This window comes from Rhinolophus ferrumequinum, chromosome 11 (genome assembly GCF_004115265.2).
Source record: "Rhinolophus ferrumequinum isolate MPI-CBG mRhiFer1 chromosome 11, mRhiFer1_v1.p, whole genome shotgun sequence".
Classification (NCBI taxonomy): Eukaryota; Metazoa; Chordata; class Mammalia; order Chiroptera; family Rhinolophidae; genus Rhinolophus; species Rhinolophus ferrumequinum.
The window spans coordinates 74,119,306-74,137,601 of record NC_046294.1 but is presented as its reverse complement, the minus strand read 5'-3'; the positions used below and the strand labels follow the sequence as shown (position 1 = coordinate 74,137,601).

The following is an 18,296-nucleotide window of genomic DNA, read 5'->3' as shown; positions in this document are numbered from 1 at the left end:
ACACGTGCTATGTGGCCTCAGTTTACAGACGTCGGTTGGAGAGTTCCATCTCCGGATCTGGGATGTTAAAGTGGTGACACACGGGCATGCTTACCACCCTCCTCAAGTGTTGCCACACCAACCCCGGCGTGTGGTTACAGTGCGACAGTACTGCCTGCCAGGAGGACAGAAGGAGGTTGGTCATACAATTTTGGAATTGGAGAAGGCACATATTATGAGGCCAACGCACAGTCCCTTTAACTCCCCAATATGGCCTGTCAAGAAGCCAGATGGGACGTGGCGAATGACTGCGGACTACAGGGAGTTAAATAAGGTGACACCACCTTTGCATGCTGCGGTGATTTCAATTCACAATTTGATGGATTGTCTGACTATGGGAAGCCTGGCTGTGCCCAGGAAGTCTGACTATTCCCAGAAAGACTGGTGGTACCCTGAGAACCCTGGCTGTGCCCAGGAAGTCTGGCTGTGCCCAAAAAGGAGGTGGACATTGAGAGACACCCTCTGGGACATTACTTGAACTGGGATGAAACTTTTTCTCGTGAGCTGGGTTCCTGACACAGGGCTCCATATGGAAGACGCTTGTCGCGTAGATTGTGAGGCAAGATCCTGGAGGGGGGGAGTGTGGGGACAAAGTCCCAGAGAGCAGTTTCCAGGCTCTCAGCCTCGCGTTGGGGGTGCTAGCTCAGGTGGTGGTTGGCCGTTGGCTGTAGCCAATTGGCCAATTGGCTGCTGATGTAACTGCCGTGACTGTGTTGGTTGGTTGGCTGGTTGGCAGACAGGAAAAGTGAATGGGGGATTGCAGATCGTGTGGATCCTTCTTTCTGTGTTTCGCCTGGCTGCCAGAGAGTATATAGTGGTATGACTCCCCTCTCTGTGGCTCCGTGGGTGTTCCTTTTTGGCCTCACCATGTCCTGCATTCTTATGTGGGGAGCGGGAGCTGAGACCCCGCAGGACACCCTGCATGACAGAGATCATGAGTGTATACATATGTCCAAACTCATCAAAATGTATACATTAAATAAATACAATGTTTTCTATAGGACTTTTACCTCAATAAAACTTAAAAATATATATATAAAAATAAAAGTGAATTTATAGGCAGTGGGGAAAAAATACAAGTTGCAGAAACCAGGGAAAAGATTTTTTACAATGCACATAATCAACAAAAGATCCACTCATTGATGCAACCTTAAATATTAAAAACTGACTCTACATCAGGCAGTGGCCATCAAGTAGAATACAAAGTCCTTGTCCTCAGAAAAATGTGAAGTCAAATGGGGACAGAAAGATAACAAACAAACACAAATTTATCAGCAGAAGGAGCCTGAAGAAAGAGAGAGAGTCAGCCATAAGATATGTTAAGGAAGAACATTCCAGGCAGAGGAAAAACAAGTAGAAATTGCCTGAGATGGGAATGTTCTTTGTGTGTTTGAGGAGTAGCAAGGAAATTAGTGTGGCTAGAATTTGGACCAAAAGGCATAGGGGAAATTTAGGACATGAGATTAAGGAGCTGACCAATGTGCAGGTCATACAACGTATGATTACTATGAAAGACCTTATAGTAATGTCTTTTACTCTATGGTAGAAAGTTACTGGAAGATTTTGAGCAGAAGAATGAATTAAATTATCAGAGTTATATTTTATCAGGATGACTCTGGCCAATGGGGTTAAGATGAGAACGACAATGACAGGGCCAATGGAGAAGCAGAAAGAGCACTTAGAAGCCTATTTCCAAACTTCAGATTTGGTGGTAGCCCAGATCTGGATTATAGAATTGAGGGCAATGAGCAACCTTCCCATTTTGTGTTGTTTTTAAAAAAAAAAGCATAGCTAAAAATTCACAAAAATGCAAACTAAACATATAATTGTGGCTACTTTGTAGTTTGAAATTACTCCATTTAAAATTTTTTTCTATTAGTTAATTTTAATGGAAATCTATTATTTTTTAAATTAAATAAACAAGTCCCTTTTGCATTCAGCAAATAAAAAAATAAACACATGCATTCGTAAGAAAACAATACTCAGAATTGACAAGTAAGCAGGTAATGAAAAGAGATTGCTCATTTGGGTTATTAAAACAGTGGTACTACTATCACTTAAGCAGTTCTGAGTCAGTTTCTCACTCCCCTCAAGCATTCTGTAATACATTAACACTTCACTTTCAGCCAGGGTTGAGCAGGTGTTAGTTAAGTGAGGCCTCCCTGCCATTTAGTGGCTAACGGTGTCACAACAACAAATAGGGGTCTACTTGATTTAACTGTGTTAAAAATAGACTTAAAAACAGAACAGACATTTCCTGTGTGTGTGTGTGTGTGTGTGTGTGTGTGTGTGTGTATTTCATTCTGCTATTCTGCTGATTGTTGTATCAACAATCAACAATGTTGTATCAAAAAGAAAAGATAAGTTTTACTCTCTGATTTCCAAAGGAAAGAAGTTACACATCAGAGGAGGAGTCAAATTCTATCCTGGCAAAGAACGAGTTTGAGAAGCTGCAGTTTCCAACTTAGGCAATATCAACACACCCGTCCACTGAGAGCAAAGAAAGAAATCTGCTTTCGTTTTCACTGTATTTCCTGCCCAAGGAGTCAGAGCAGCAATGGCTGGTGAGTGGTCCCAGTTTTTCCCTAGTTTATGAGTGTATTTGGGGGTGGGGGTGGGATTTATAGCACAGGAGGAGGAGTAAGAAAGAAGAAGAAGCCAAGAAAGGGGCATTCACCAGACAAAACTATTTTTCTCTGGAGATGGGTATTCAGGGCACAGTAATATGTATGCTAACACACAAGGTATTTTAGTTGATGTGTTACAGCTTCTTGGAAAAAAAAGAAAATGTAAAAATCTGGACCTATGTTCTTAAAACTTTCCTGTGATTTTAGGCTTTTCTTTGGACTCATACTGACTCAGAATTCTCACCCATTTTATAAGTGTTCTTTTGTTTGACTGAGATGCCATGCTGTTGAGCAGAGTAACTTGCCTTTCCTCCCTATTTCTGCTCTCTCTATGACCTTTCATTTGCAACAGCAAGCAAACCAGCTGTAGGTTGGGCTTTCAGTCTCTGCATACAGAGAGCTGCCTGCCAGCCCTGCCCACGGAAACAAAATGCGGTCTTTTACACGTATAATATGTTTATGTTTCACTGCTATACATATTAAATATATATTGTATTTTTAAATTAGGTATTGATAAAAGGACAGGAAGTGAGGGGATGATGGGTGAGACAAAGACTGAACTGAGTCAGCTATCATTAAGCTCTTTAGTGAAGTTGAACATCATCTCTGAACTACAGTTTCCCCGTCTATGAAAAGGTGCAGGTTCAAACAAGATAAGTGTTATTCTACCTGTGGTCTTTGCCGTCATCTCAAGAATTGTTAGAAATTAAAATTCATGGACTCCACCCTATCAAATCAGAATTTGGGGGAATGCGGTGCAGGAAGTTCTGTTTATCAAGCTTTTCAGGAGATTCTTCCCCACATTAAAAATTCACTGGCCTAGAGTCAAATATCTAAAGTCCTGTCGGTATCTAAAATCCTATCATTTTCAGACAAGAGACCTAAAGAAGATCCTATCAACAAAGTGAAGTCCATGGCCAGGAACCTGGTTGACAGCATTTTTGATGATTTGATGGAAAAGAATGTGTTAAATGGGGAGGAGTTAAAAAGATTAGGGGACGGAGTGAACCTCATCGTGAATGGTACTGAAAACCTGGTTGAGAATCTCGCTGAGAAAAGTCAAATGGCAAGCAAAATATTAATGAAACGTCTCTTCAGACAACAGCTGAGTTTAGGTGAGTAACTTGGGCCAGAGGGCTAGTAACTTGTTCATCTATTGTCCTTATGCAGTTTTTGTCTTCTTATTTCTGTTCGCAAGTGAAAAATAAACTATCTACATCTCTAGTACCTTCTTTGCCTGACTTTCTTATTTAATAGTGTAATATGCCCTGATCTACTCCAGTGCCTTTTCCAGTAACCCAATCTTTTTTCACTGATACACGTTTTCTGTTTTCTTTAGCATTTGTCACCTTCAATCATTCCATAACATTTACATATTCATTATATCTCTCTCTGCTAAAATGTAAACTCCATGAGGCATGTATCTTTGTCTGCTTTGTTCATGAATATATCCCAAACTCCTAGAAATGCCACCCAATACATCTGTGCTACTTTTGCCAAATACTGTGGACTCTACAGTCATTCACAGATATAGAATATTCAATAGAAAAACTCACCATCTTCTGTTTAGCTGTGACTTATCCCAAGGGATAAATCTCTTGTAACCTATATTTCTCTTTGTTGAAGGAGCATAGTGAATTTGAGGATAAGTGGAACATAAATGTATCTTTCTCTCTAGAGTATGGGTTGGCACATTTTTTCTCTGAATGGAAGACAGCATTTTAAGTTTTATGGCCCATGTGGTCTCTGTTACAATGACTCAAATATGCTGTCATAGCATGAAATCAGCAATATATAATATGTACAAAATGAGTGTGGATATGTTCCAATAAAACTTTATTTACAAATACAGGTGTCCAGCTGAGTTGGGCCTGCAGGCCATAGTTTGCTGACTCTTATTCCAGAGTAAACTATGTATATGAATATATTCCAAATCTTTGGAACATCCCCCGAGGATTACTTTTTTTTGTTGTTGAAAGACTATCTAACTTTTGTATAGAGATGTAGTTTCCCTCCTCAGAATGAAAAATGCTACTGCAGAAAAGCCTTGATTAAGTAAGTTGATTATTTCTTGAATTACATAAGCAGGAAGGTAATGAGCTCTTCTTTTAATTAATTAATAAATTAATTAATTGATTAATTGATTAATTGATTAACTCGGGCGTAGAACAAAATGTAATAGTTAGACATTTATACCAATCACAAAGTTATAACTCCTCTCTCCCATCTACTACCCCTCTGACATTGTGTATAGCTGTTATAATTCCAATGAGTGCTTCTTTGTTTCATGGAAACTCTGCCTCCTCCTTCACTTTGGAGAAAGTTACAGTGCTCTAACACAAACCTGGAGCTCAGAGAATGAGTCAAATCACCATGCTTCATCCAGTATCCCCAGGCAGAAATAGTCATTTCCTTGCCAGTGCAAGTGAAAGAGTTTGAAGTGGGTAGGTTCTAGAGACTAGGTTCTGCTAACAAATGTTTTTATATGTGTTTTTCATTGTATTTCAGACTCTCATTCTGAAAGTGAGAATGATGAATCTGACAACAGTGAGTCATCTTCAACAGGTAACTACCTCCAAATCTCATATCACAGGTGAAAATCTTAGACTTCTAGTGTTGTCAGAATGTATTCTGGTAAAGAGCTAGGAAACCTGTGTTTTCGGTCAATTTTCATCTTAGGAAATAACCTTCAGAGAAGAACATTGATCCTTAATTTTTTGTTCATTCCACCTCAGAATCTGAAGATGAAAGTGAAGAAAACATAGATGAGGAAAATGCTGCATCAGCTATGGCGCTGGCTCTCTCTCCATCAGGTAACTGCCATCAAACCCAGTGGCTCATGGGAAACCTCATACATCACTTGGGGTGTGGCAGCTTTCCAGGGGCCATATGTTATAGTGCAAAGACCACTGAATTGAAGTTCAGGAAAAACCATTGAATTTAGGTTCAGGAAATCTGGGTATTTCTCCCTTCTGCCCCTAACAAAGTCCCTCAAACGTAAGATTAACATATACATCCCTGCTCTTCAAATTCTCCTAAAACTTGGGAAGTGAAAGTGAAGATGACTCTGAGGACAATGCAGGATTGTTCCAGGCATTGGTCCTACCTCTGACAGGTAGAATATCATGGACACAAAATGACATTATTTGAGCTAAGGCATATGAGAAAGACCCTACGGTGTAGTGGAAAGAGAAATGGAATAAACTCAAGAAAGCTCTACATTGACTAACTAACCATATCCTCTGACGTGTATATATCCCAACCTTTCCAAGGCTCATATTTTTAAATTGAATCAAAAACATCTTCCAACAATTTTTTTTAAAGAAATGTTCCAAAACAAGTGTTGATTAAAATATATATATCCACTTGATATATAATCACATCAATTATGCAGATTACAAATAAATACAGAAAAAAAAATTCCTGAGACAACTGTCTACTATTATACAAGAACTTGTGGTTCATATAAAATTTTCAGTGAAAGCGTCATACATTGGGTGTAAAAAGTGCTGTCTCTGAAGCAATTTGAATAGAAAAGAAGATGATATACTCTGAAATTCTGTGTCTGATGGTGCAGTAGAAACCCAAGGAACTGAGGTCAAATTGCTGTGATGACACTTAAATAAAGTAGTTTAAAAAGAAAAAAAAAAAGGATTCAGAAAATATCTAAGACACAAGCAACTACCAACCACACAAAACAAAATAAAGATGTGGTTAAGAAAAATACATTAAAAAAAAACAACACTATGAATCAGACATACTATACTACGTGCTCGCCAAAGAAACTGATGAATTATTGGGCCACATTAAAGAAGGATAGTGTCTAGAAAGGGAGTAGGGATAGTGTTGCTCTGAGTACCATATTTTCAGAAGTTCTGGATAAAAGCACAAAGGAATAAGGAAATGGTAATCTTTACTCAATCCATTCATGTGTGCGTGTGCGTGTGTGTGTATATATGTATATATACATACATATACACACGCACACATGAATATATATTCATATGTTAATTGAAAACCTACTGTATGCCATTCTAATTACTCTGTTTATAGAAGTAAGCGATACAAAGATCATGTCTACATGGAGTTTACAGTGTAGTGTGGGTAGATATATAATAAACATGCAAAAATTAAGTAGTATAAATTATACAGGAGAAAAGAGGATTAGGCCATAGTAAGAGATGTTGCTGTTGGTGTGTAGGGGGAGGCACGTGAGCCAGGGTGTACAGCTATGAGACCTCTTTTGAGGTGACATTCCAGTTTGTACCTAAACAATAGGGAGGGAGTTGTGCCAAACTCTAAAGCAAAAACATTCCACGGAAAGGGGAAACAAGAGCAAGGGCTCTGAGTGTGGAAAGATCTTGTCATATACCACAGTCATAGGAAAGGCCAGTCTGTCTAGGGAGTAGGAAATTAAGGACAAAGTTATAGGAGGAACTAAAAAAGGTCAGATCATTACTACCATACCATTTGGGGCCTTCTAGAGAGTGGGAAAGAATTGGGAGTTTGTTTGCAATGGAAAACCTTTAAGAAGTTGTTAAGCAGAGTAATAAACAGAGTCAAAAAGGCAGATAGAAAGCTATTACATGTTTCAGTTAAGAGATAATAACTTTCAGACTGGAGTTGTAGTAATGATGTAGATGACGACAAGTAGTTAAATTTGGGGTCTATTTTGGAGGTAGAGTCAACAGAAACTATGGATGAATTGGATGTGGGCTGATAAAAGAAATGAAGGGATCAAGCAGAGATGATTCTAGGTTTTTGGCTTGGAAACTGTGTGAAGGGTACCAATTATTGAGATAGAGGGAAACAAACAAACAAAAAAACAACTTGTGATTGAGAGAAAACTCCAGAGAAACATATTTGAGTGGACAAATATCAGGAGTCCTTCTTTGTGCATGTTTAGTTTGAAACATGTGCTGCATCCAAAGGTAGATGTTGAATAAACAGGTGGATGTTCAAGTGAGGTGTTCACAGAGGAATCAGGGATGGGAATAAACACTGGGATTCATCAGCATGTAGATAGTATTTAAGATGATGGTACTGGAAGAGGCCATCTGGGGAGAGATGTTGATAGAGAATAGCAGAGGGTCCAATATAGAGCAACTAACTTTTGAAGGTATGGCAGAAGAGGAAGAACTAGCAATAGAGACAAATTTAGAAAGAATGGCTGAAAAATGCCGCATCACAGAAGCCGACAGGACATTTTTTCAAGAAACAAAATGTATTCAGCCATGTTAAATGCTAAGAAAGCAAAAAATGGTTAGTGGTAAACCTGATAACAAGTACTTCTTTTAAGCGGTGAGGGTAATAGCTAGTTTATATTGCACATAAGAAAAAAAAATAAGAGTTGAAAAAACAGAAACAGTGAAAATAGACAAAGCCTTTAAGGAACTTGCTGAGAAGTGGAACAGAGAAATGGGACTATAGCTGGAAGGGACATGGGGTCAAGGGAAGGTGTTTTTGAAAGCTATGTTGATATTAAGACATGTTGATATGTCAATGGGGATAACACAGCAAGAAGAATGGGAGAAATTGATGATGTAGAAGACAGAAGCCAGGGCTGAATAAAATGCCTGAGTAGAGGCCTCATGGGTAAGAAGGAATGGAACTCAGAGCATAAGGAGAGGTATCACATTTAGATAGGAGGAAGAACATGTCTTCCTTTGTAGTGGGAGGGCAAATAGAGTAGATGGGGAGAGAGTGGTACATGGATTTGTTGGTTAAAAAGATGAAATTATTCTTATACAAAATATTAGAAGGGACAGAGGCTTGTTGCCCTTAGGGAAAACAGTACCAGGGGACACTTGGTAGCTATTTTCAAGTTGAAGATAACTATTCATTTACAATCATAAGTTTCTAAACTTATAACCTTCTGTATCATTTTAGATACTGGAAATATAAAGATTAAAAACATCTTCTGTGTCCTAATTAAGCTTACAGTACAATAAACACAATTAAGATAAAATACAATAATTGTTTGTATGAGGGCATTTGCATAAAATAATGGGAAGATATATGAAAGTCATAGAAGAATTCATGAGCTTTCACAGGGAAAGGAATTAGACATTTTTATGTATGGTACCAATGCAAGAAATACGTACCAAAGCTTAGAAGGTTCACAGTTTATGATACTCAGAACTGTTCAAAAATGCTTTAGAATTTTGTGAGTTACCTGTTAGTAGAGATATTTCAGAGAGTGATAATAATAAATTAGGGATATTGTTAACTGGAGTTCAAATATCTGAATAATGAACTTGACTAGGCTAGATGAATCTTAGGCTATCTTCCAAATCTTAGATACTGTGTTTGTGTGAGTCTAATGTGTTGGGTTTGAAAGATTAATCAACATTGTGACCACTAACTAAGACAGAAATTTATACTGGGGTCAGCAAGAAGCAACAAGAAAAGGGGGAGTACTCAAGTTTTTGTTTCAGTCATTTTAAATATGACCTAATTTTCTTATTATATTAGCTTTTTGGTAGAATGGCAGTAAGTATTGCCAAAGAATAAGAACCCAGTCAAAAGAGATGCATGATTGTAAGGCATTGCATGGTACTATTTAATGAGTTTTTGTTTTGTTTTGTTTTGTTTTCTCTTTTAGCTCCTCAGGAAATCCAGGATTCCCAACCCAATCATAATTTGAAGCTTTGTTCTTATGATTATTTCCATAGAATGAAGACAACAAAGAAAGACGAGGTAGTATGTTTTGGAATAGGGAGACACACGATTTGCCCACTCAAAGAAGACACTGGGGTCTCACTGGGAATTTTAGTTCCTGTTATAAATGCCTTAAGATCACGCCAAATGTCATAGGATGTTATCTAATTAAGGTGTACTTACATTACATTTCTGTCTCTTCCATCCTATCTTGGAGCACACTCTAAAGTCTTATCCATCACACGGCCAAAGCCAAGTTTCTAGTACATGTTTCTCGTCTGTGGTCCTATCTCTTTCCTCATGAGGACATATTTCCATTCCCAAGCTCTCCCACCACCCACTCTGTAATTGAAAGGGCCTGTTTTGTATGGACTTTGGAGGCAAAAGGGAGGAGGCCTGGGCAACTCACTCTGTGCCTGTTAATTGCAGATATATCCAGTGATGGAGCAGAATGGCAGAACACGCCTGGCCCTCATCATCTGCAACAAAGAATTTATACACCTTTCTAACCGAAATGCTTCTGAAGTTGACCTTTCAGGGATGCAAGACCTGCTTGAAAAGCTGGGCTACTCAGTGGTTGTAAAAGTGGATCTCACAGCTGTGGTAATGACTCAGGAGAGTGGGAAAATCTTCCTTCCCTCCTAAAGCGTTTTGAACTTCTTCCTTAGCAGCTGCAAGAACAAAATGCATGTTACAGGAATTATGTTTGCTCCAGAATAGGATCCTCTGGATTTCAGCCTCCTCCAGCGAATAGTCACATATCAAAGATTTAGAGCAGCTCTATGTCACTAAATTTCACTAAAAAAGTTGGATCTTTCTAAAGGTCTCAATCTGGAAGACATCTATTACTTGATAGTCTGGGTGCGATGAAAAATCTAGTCCCTGAAATTGCCCAATACTTACAGAATGAGCTCATGAGACTTTTATAATTTGAATGTACTGTGTTTAAAAGTAAAACCATGTATCTAGTAAAAAAAAGTTACACACACACACACACACACACACACACACACATACACACACAATTGTGATTCTGTCCCTGCCAAAAATATCTTGGGTGACCTTAGATAAAATATTTTAAACCTAACTTTCTTCTGTTCTATGATGAAGGTATCTGTTAAGTGTTGATAATTTTTATCAGTAGAAACTCTCTCTCTCTCTCTCTCGCTCTCGCTCTCCTCTCTCTCTCTCTCTCTCTTTCAATGAAAACTGACAGGAACTCCAACATATAAAACAGATGAAAGCGAAGCCTTCTTTTTGGAGACTTGTCATCTAACTTGCCCCTTGTTATCCTTCATCTCCCAGCATCTCCTTAAGTCTAAACTGCCTGATTCTTTGATGCCTACTCCTTTTTGTAAACTCCATCTACTATTTGAATACAAACTACATATTGAGAGTTTCTTGATAATAATTCTGGAGTCCCTTTCAGGAAATGGAAGCAGTACTATGGGAGTTTGCTGCCCGCCCAGAGCACCGATCCTCAGACAGCACAATCCTGGTGTTTATGTCACATGGCACCCTGGAAGGAATCTGTGGGACAAAGCACCAAAAGACAGAGCCAGATATTCTTCACGATGATACCATCTTCCAAATTTTCAACAACCGTAACTGCCAGAGTCTGAGAGACAAACCCAAAGTCATCATCATGCAGGCCTGCAGAGGCAGTGAGTCTGAGCTGGGGAAACACAGGGGGTAGCTGTGCACTTTTTCTATTAGCCTGATGTCTAGCCTTCATATCTCTAGGGGTGGGTGAGAGAAACAACATTGTAGTACTACTCTTAGGCCCAGTCCAGGAATGGTAAGTCTGAAATGATAAGTAGCCTAGAATAATTAGGAATACCCTGGTCAGTTGAGAGTAGGCTGTCAGCAAGTTTGCTCTAAACTTAAGTGAGCTCTATATGGTTCCCAGTCAGTGACATAGTTTTTCTCTTAGTAAGATACTTGCATTTTTAATAAATGCCATATTGAAATGTACTGAAGTAAAGAAAAAATGTAAGAAAGATTTTGTGTGTATGTATGTGCTTGAATATAACACCTTTGATATGACATGGATGTCTCTCCCAGAAGGTACTGGGACTGCTTGGGTGGCCGACACAGGAGGAACCTCTATATGTAGATATGACCGTACCCTTCAGTCTTACATCTGGAGTGATGCTGTTACAAAGACCCATGTGGAGAAGGACTTCATCGCTTTCAAATCTTCAACTCCACGTAAGTGACTCAGAGAGAACAATTTCTTAACCTATTAGTTCTTAGATTACAGACCTAGCTATCATCACATCTTATCACTAACAGAAGAATATTTCCTCCCTAGTGAGATATTTTAGGTGGAAAAGACATTTAAAATTTTGAAACTTTCATAACTGGAAAGCTATATGAAGGCTGATAATTAAGTTCGTGAACTTGTTGCAACGATGTTGCTAACTTTTTTGATATCAGAGGGATTATTCATTATGAACTTGTACCAAATGGACAAACAGTTAATCAACTTTACTATTTGAAAGTGCTGAAAGGCTGTGTGAAAAAGTTAGATGACTTGAACTTTTCGCCAACAGTTCATGGCCCTTGCATCACAACAATGCACCAGCTCACACGGCACTGTCTATGAGCGAGTTTTTAGCCAGGAAACAAATAACTGTATTAGAACACCCTCCCTACTCACCTGGTCAGGCTCCCAATGATTTCTTTCTTTACCCAAAGATAAAAGAAAGGTTGAAAGGAAGACATTTTGATGACACTCGGGACATCAATGGTAATATAATGACAGCTCTGATGGCCATTACAGAAAAAGAGTTCCAAAATTGCTTTGAGGTTAGACTAAGTGCTGGAGTCGGTGCATAGCTTCCCAAGGGGAGTACTTGGAAGGTGACCATAGTGATATTCAGCAGTGACGTATGTAGCACTTTTTCTAGGATGAGCTCGCAAATTTAGTTGTCAGACCTTGTTAAGTCTTGATTTTGGAGGAAACTTTAAAACTAAACAGGAATTTGGAGAGGATCCAGACTTAAAGTAGTGTATCTATAACTAAAGTTAAGAGGTTTTATTTGGGGGGATTTTTTTGTTTAAATATGTCCATGGCACAGAAATGTGTCATCTTCTCATGGTTTAGTCCACCTGATCATCTACTAACAATTAAATGAGCCAACCAGGAAAACTGTAATACTTGCTCCACATAACATTTGTTTATAGTCTTAGGAAGTAAGTTAACATTCAAATGCCTGCCTTCAGGATAACGCAGTCAATGACTGATAATCCTTCTTTAGTAGGAAAATCACGGTGGGAGGTAGAAAAAGAAGATATTCCTTATCGTTCGTGGTCTAGCCTGTCAGAAATCTATTTAACAGTCGTCCAATATAGTGTTTCAGCAAACATTTAGATAACAAGGGCAATTTTAAAATCTGAGTTTATGTAAGTCAGTTTTAAGTGCTCTAGTGTCGTCACCACAAACCGTAATGTGCGTAGAAATCACTTGGGAATCTGATTAAAATGTAGATTTCTGATTCAGTAGGTCTGGAGCAGGGCCTGAGATTCTGCCTTTCTGAAAACCTCCGAGGTGATGATGCCAGTGCTGTTGGTCCCTGACCATATGTAAGTAGCAATGGACCAGAGGACCCTCTGAGTCTAGCCTGGCGAAATAGGAAAAAAGGCATGCAGGCAACTCCCATTGCACAGCTGGAAGAGTTCTACTTCACTTTATTTTATATATTGGGGGATACATATTTCAAAGAACAGCTTTTTATATTTTGCTATTACAGGTAGTTTAAAAGTCATATATGGCCTGACACATAAATGTTTAATTAAGCTGAGAAAATAAAGTCTAATATATGAAATTCTTGCATTCATTTCTTGTACATACTATATTCTAGGACTGGGCGAAGTGCAGGGCATATGATAAAGCAGACATGGTTACTCAAACTTACAGAGTGTACGGACAGGCCAGAGAAGCAGAAATTAATTGGGGGAAAAATATATACACAACATAACAGAAATAAATAATGATTGTCAACTGTGATAAGTGCTTTAAAGAAAAACTAGTACTCAGATGTGAAAGGTTAAAGGAGTTAACCGCATCAAGGGTCAGAGAGGAGCATTACAGACAGAAAAATAAATGTACACGGAGTATCTGAGAAAGAAAGGAGCTTGGAAAATAGGGTCAGTGAGGCTGGAGCATGGAGCCAGGGGTGGGTTACCAAGAGGGGTATGCAGGAGCCACACAATTTGAGGCCTCATATGTTAGGGAATTTAATATATGGCAATATACTTTATTACTAATATTACTTTATACTAACAGTAATCAAAATTTTGTTGAAATTCAAGCAAGGAAATAATAATATTTTCAATTTTAAATGATCACTCTGGGGATTCTGTGGGGAATGGATATAGGAAGAGTTGATATAGGAAGATAGGTTAAAATACTATTACAGTATTTTTAAGCCATAGGTGATAATGATAGTCTTGGAATCAGGTAAGTTGTTGGATATAAAAAATAATTAGTATATAGAAATCAAGATGACATTGTGGTTTAGTAAATATGGCAGGTGAAGAAGGGCTGATAGGTTTTAAGTAGACGACTATGGTGCATTCATTAAAATGGAAATCCTGCCAGTAAGTTCGAGATAAATTTTGCATACATATTTCAAGATGAAATGAAGAATAAAGAGTTACATAGCTGTATTTTTCATAGGAGAGATCTGTGTTAGAATTTTGGGGGATGCTTGCCTAAGGATGCTCTTTAATATTCTAAAAACGGATAAAATTATCCAAGAATAGAGAATAGAGTGAGAAGAGCCCCTACAGCTAAGGCTTGAAGAACTCTAGAGTTCAAAGACACAGATAGAAGTATCTGTCATCAAATTAAACTCAGAAGCTACGGTCAGAGAATCAGAAAAGTAAGAGTTAGTGTTGTCAGAGTTACCGAGAAAATAATCTGTTGGAGTTACCAATAATTTCTTATGTGAATGGGAGATCAAGTAAAGGTGAGGCCCAATATATTACCATTAGATTTAATGACTTGGAGAACATCGGTGACAAATACAGTACGGGACAGAGAAGCTAGATGGGAGCGTGCAGGTTAAGAGAAAATGCAGATGGTGAGTAGAGACATATTTGAGAACTTTGACTATACAAAAGAAGGAGAAAATAGGAAGGTAGATGTAGAGAAATGGAAAATAGAATATGAGCTTTTTTATGATAGGAGATATTTTATCACATTGAAATGATAAAAGAGAAGTAGTAATTCAAGATATTCACACAACAAACTATAAGTGCAAAAACTTATACTAAGAAACAGTACGAATAAAGAGAAGGCCCAGAAGCAAGAAATATCAAGAGCTTGATTCTTTTTTTCTACTATGTAGGAAGTGCTGAAAGGACATAGGTTCTTTCCCATACCTTGCATCCTGAGGGCCATAAGTTTGACCCTGCTACTAGGAAAGTCAAGGGGGATATATATGATTGAGGGTCCATTATGGTTTCCTCTGGGCTGTATAAAAACATGAGATCCCAGTTTTATCCAGATTTGGCTTCCCTCTCTCTTCCAAAGCACCAAAATCAAACTTTGTCCAAAATCCGTCACTCTAGGAGTCTTCCACACTTAAACAAAGGCCACATCCTCCAATATTTTAATACTTTTTATTTGCAGATAATATTTCTTGGAGAACGGACAGATATGGTTCTCTCTTCATTCACCAACTTATCAGCCACTTCAAAGAATATTCTTGGTGTTATCATTTGGAGGAGATTTTTCGAAAGGTAGGGATCTTCTTGTCCTTTTTAATTTTATGCCCCAGAAAGCTTTGTAGAACCATTTGCAAAACGTTTTCGGGAATTCTGAAGCTCTTAATTCGTCTTGATGCTTCTTCCTGTACTCCAAGTTTATTTAAAGAGGACGTTTTTGAAGTAATACATAGAACCAGTGTGAGTTTCTCTGATTCTGATAGCCTTGCTCATTCAAGGAATGCTTTTGAAGGTATTAGTTCCTTTGTGTCTGCACTATATCCAAGGAAAAGCTAAACATTTCTTCTGTTTATGCTATCTGGCTACAGCCTTAATATGTACTATAGGTTTTCTCATTCCTGAGAGAGAAGTCCAAATTTCCTTTTTGGAAAATCTCTAAAGGTTTTCTTTACTAATTTAGGTTCAGCATTCATTTGAGAATACAGAAGTACTGGCCCAGATGCCCACGATTGAAAGAGTATCGATGACACGTTATTTCTACCTCTTCCCTGGGATTTAAAAATCATATGAAGTATCTCAGGTAAATATATCCAAGAAGTGGATTTGGGTGCTCCTAGCTCAGAGTCTGTACATAAAGTCTAGAAAGAACGGAGAACAATGACAGAGTGCTGCTGCCCCATTGTCACTGAGACTCATCTTATCTGCCTTTTGTTGTTAATGGCTCTTGGTGAAACCCTGGTTTTATTTGATTTGGGCCATAGTATAATGATTGCATACGAGATGATAAGTCCAGTTAGAAAACCCTTCAGTCCTTGCTTTCTCAAGAACCTACTCAGTGAGTAAAAAATATATGGTTCTGATGCACGTGCAAAACAAAAACATCAGACATGTTACGGTACATCTGGTGTTTGGCTTCCTCTCCAAGAAGTCAATTTTGCTGACTCACATCCTTTCTTTGTTTGTTATGAGGCCTACCTATACCACAGTGTCGACTAGGACTGCTGCCTAATCTACACTGAGGCAATGAGGCCCTAGTTCAGATATTCGCTTTTGGGCATGACAGGTTCACAGTCCTTTTTTGAAGATTTATCACACAGTAGAGCTTAGTTCTATTTATCTTACTTCCTATAGTTCAGTTACTCATGTTTTCTTCTCTCTACTTTTTCCAGGAAAATGGAGGCATTATGGTCTCTATGAATCTATTATTTTACAAAGTCAATTTTTGATCAAGACTATTTTTGTACCAAACTTCCTAACTGACCACCTTCCTCAAACACCAGGCTAAAATCACTATCATACTGTTGTTGAGTTAATGTTCAATAAAATTCCTTTAAAAGTATGCTTGTTTTTCATTTTATCATAAAGGTAAGTCATGCTCATGCAAAACAAATTTTAAGTATAGAGAAACATAAAATTATTTTTAATGAAGAAATAATATATTTAAAAAAAATAATGTTTAATAGAATTTATTTCTTAAAACAGTCTTAGATTTACAGAAAAATTGAGAAGATAGTACAGGGAGTTGCCATATGCCCAGCATTCAGTATCCCCTATTATTGTCTTACATTATTATAGTACATTTGCTATAATTAATGAACCAACTAAAGTTGTGTTGAGTTCATTAGTAAATGGTTTAGTTTATTAGCTAAAGTCCATAGTTTATTCAGATTTCCTTTATGTAATATCTTCTTCTCTTCCAGGATCCCACTCAGGATACCGCATTACATTTATTTTTTAAATTAAGCTTATTGGGGTGACAATGGTTAGTAAAATTACATAGGTTTCAAATGTACAATTCTGTGATACATCATCTATGTATCACATTCTGTGTTCACCACCCAGAGTCAGTTCTCCTTCCATCACCATATATTTGACCCTCTTAACCCTCTTCTACTATCTCCCCTCCCCCATTATGCTCTGGTAACCACTAAACTGTTGTCTGTGTCTATGAGTTTTTGTTTCTTTGTCTTGTTCCTTTGTTGCTTTCAGTTTTATATCCCACATATTAGTGAAGTCATATGATTCTTGACTTTTTCTGTCTGACTTAAGAAATAACATTTCTTAACCTTGTTATAACTCTATTTGTAACTTATTTGAAACTCAGCTTATTTTTATAAAATGCATTAATTTTGTACAATCTATTCTGTTTCTGTATTATTATTTTGTCATAACCATCATATATAGCAATAAAATGATCTAAAATGACCTGATTTTTGATTTTGTAATATTCCATAAGGCATTATAGTATATATTATTTAAACTTTTAGATGATATTTCCAGTATTTATTTCATACACACTGTGTGATGATGCATATTTTTATGCTTTTACTTTGTCTAGGTATAAGTTTATTTTCTTTGAATGTATTACTGAAAGTGGAATTTATGGATGCAAATACTTTTACACTTTACTGTCAAAATTTTATGCCAAATTATATGCATACAAGAAATTTAAGATAATGACTGACAAAAAAATGAATAATTCTTTTTAATAAAGCTACTAATTTAATAGATGAAAAATAGTCAGTTTCATTGGCACATTTTGTTATGATTGGACTTTTAACATCTTCATTAGCTAGTTTTTTATGTGAATTATTAATTCATATCATTTCTATTTTGTTACAAGTTTTGTATGTTTTTATCAACTGTGTAAATCCTTTTCTGTATAGCAACATATTAGCTCATGGTCTTATGTTAGCAAGCATTTTTTGGTTAGTTTGATAATGAATTTTGTTTATGATATTATATGACATGTAAAACACTCAAATGTTTTGTAATGTAATTCATTTACATTTCTTTCTGCATGTTTCCCTTTTTCAAGCTTAAATACTGTACTACTCCATTTATAATTTCTTATAATTGATGTTTAAGTATTTTTTATCCTTCTCTAAAATATAGGTAAGTTATTTGCTGTGAACTATTGGGTTTTATTACTGATGGTATTATTGATATTTTCTTCAATGAATGTGAAAGATAAACTACTTAAATCATACTTCATTTTCTTACAAGTTGTAACATTGTCTTTAACATTAGTTTAGAATGTGCTCTGGGCTATTTATTTTTGGAGGATATAAAATAAAGATACTAGACTTTGATATTTATATTAGGGAAACTTTGACTATAAAAGATTGAAATCCAGTCAACCTATCTCCAAACAAACAAAAACAAAACAAAGCAAACAAACAAACAAAAACAGAGGAAAACAATGGCCTAATGTAAGCCTATAATAGATAATCTAAGATTCCTTTAGATACAAAACAAAAAATGGCCAGGTGTCTGGAAATCTGGTCTAGAAAA

General features: G+C 37.1%; 1 protein-coding gene across 1 annotated transcript; it reads left to right on the top strand.

Annotated features, from left to right (window-relative positions):
• The first annotated feature begins 2,328 nt into the window (after positions 1 to 2,328).
• Positions 2,329 to 16,320, top strand: LOC117029875 (caspase-12). The gene is made up of 12 exons (XM_033119147.1): positions 2,329 to 2,603; positions 3,539 to 3,781; positions 5,175 to 5,231; positions 5,402 to 5,498; positions 5,723 to 5,781; positions 9,271 to 9,365; positions 9,756 to 9,929; positions 10,756 to 10,990; positions 11,391 to 11,537; positions 14,968 to 15,077; positions 15,463 to 15,582; positions 16,172 to 16,320. Exons 1-11 carry the CDS (start codon positions 2,597 to 2,599, stop codon positions 15,559 to 15,561), a joined length of 1,323 nt encoding a protein of 440 aa, XP_032975038.1. The 5' UTR covers positions 2,329 to 2,596; the 3' UTR covers positions 15,562 to 15,582; positions 16,172 to 16,320.
• Positions 16,321 to 18,296: the final 1,976 nt, after the last annotated feature.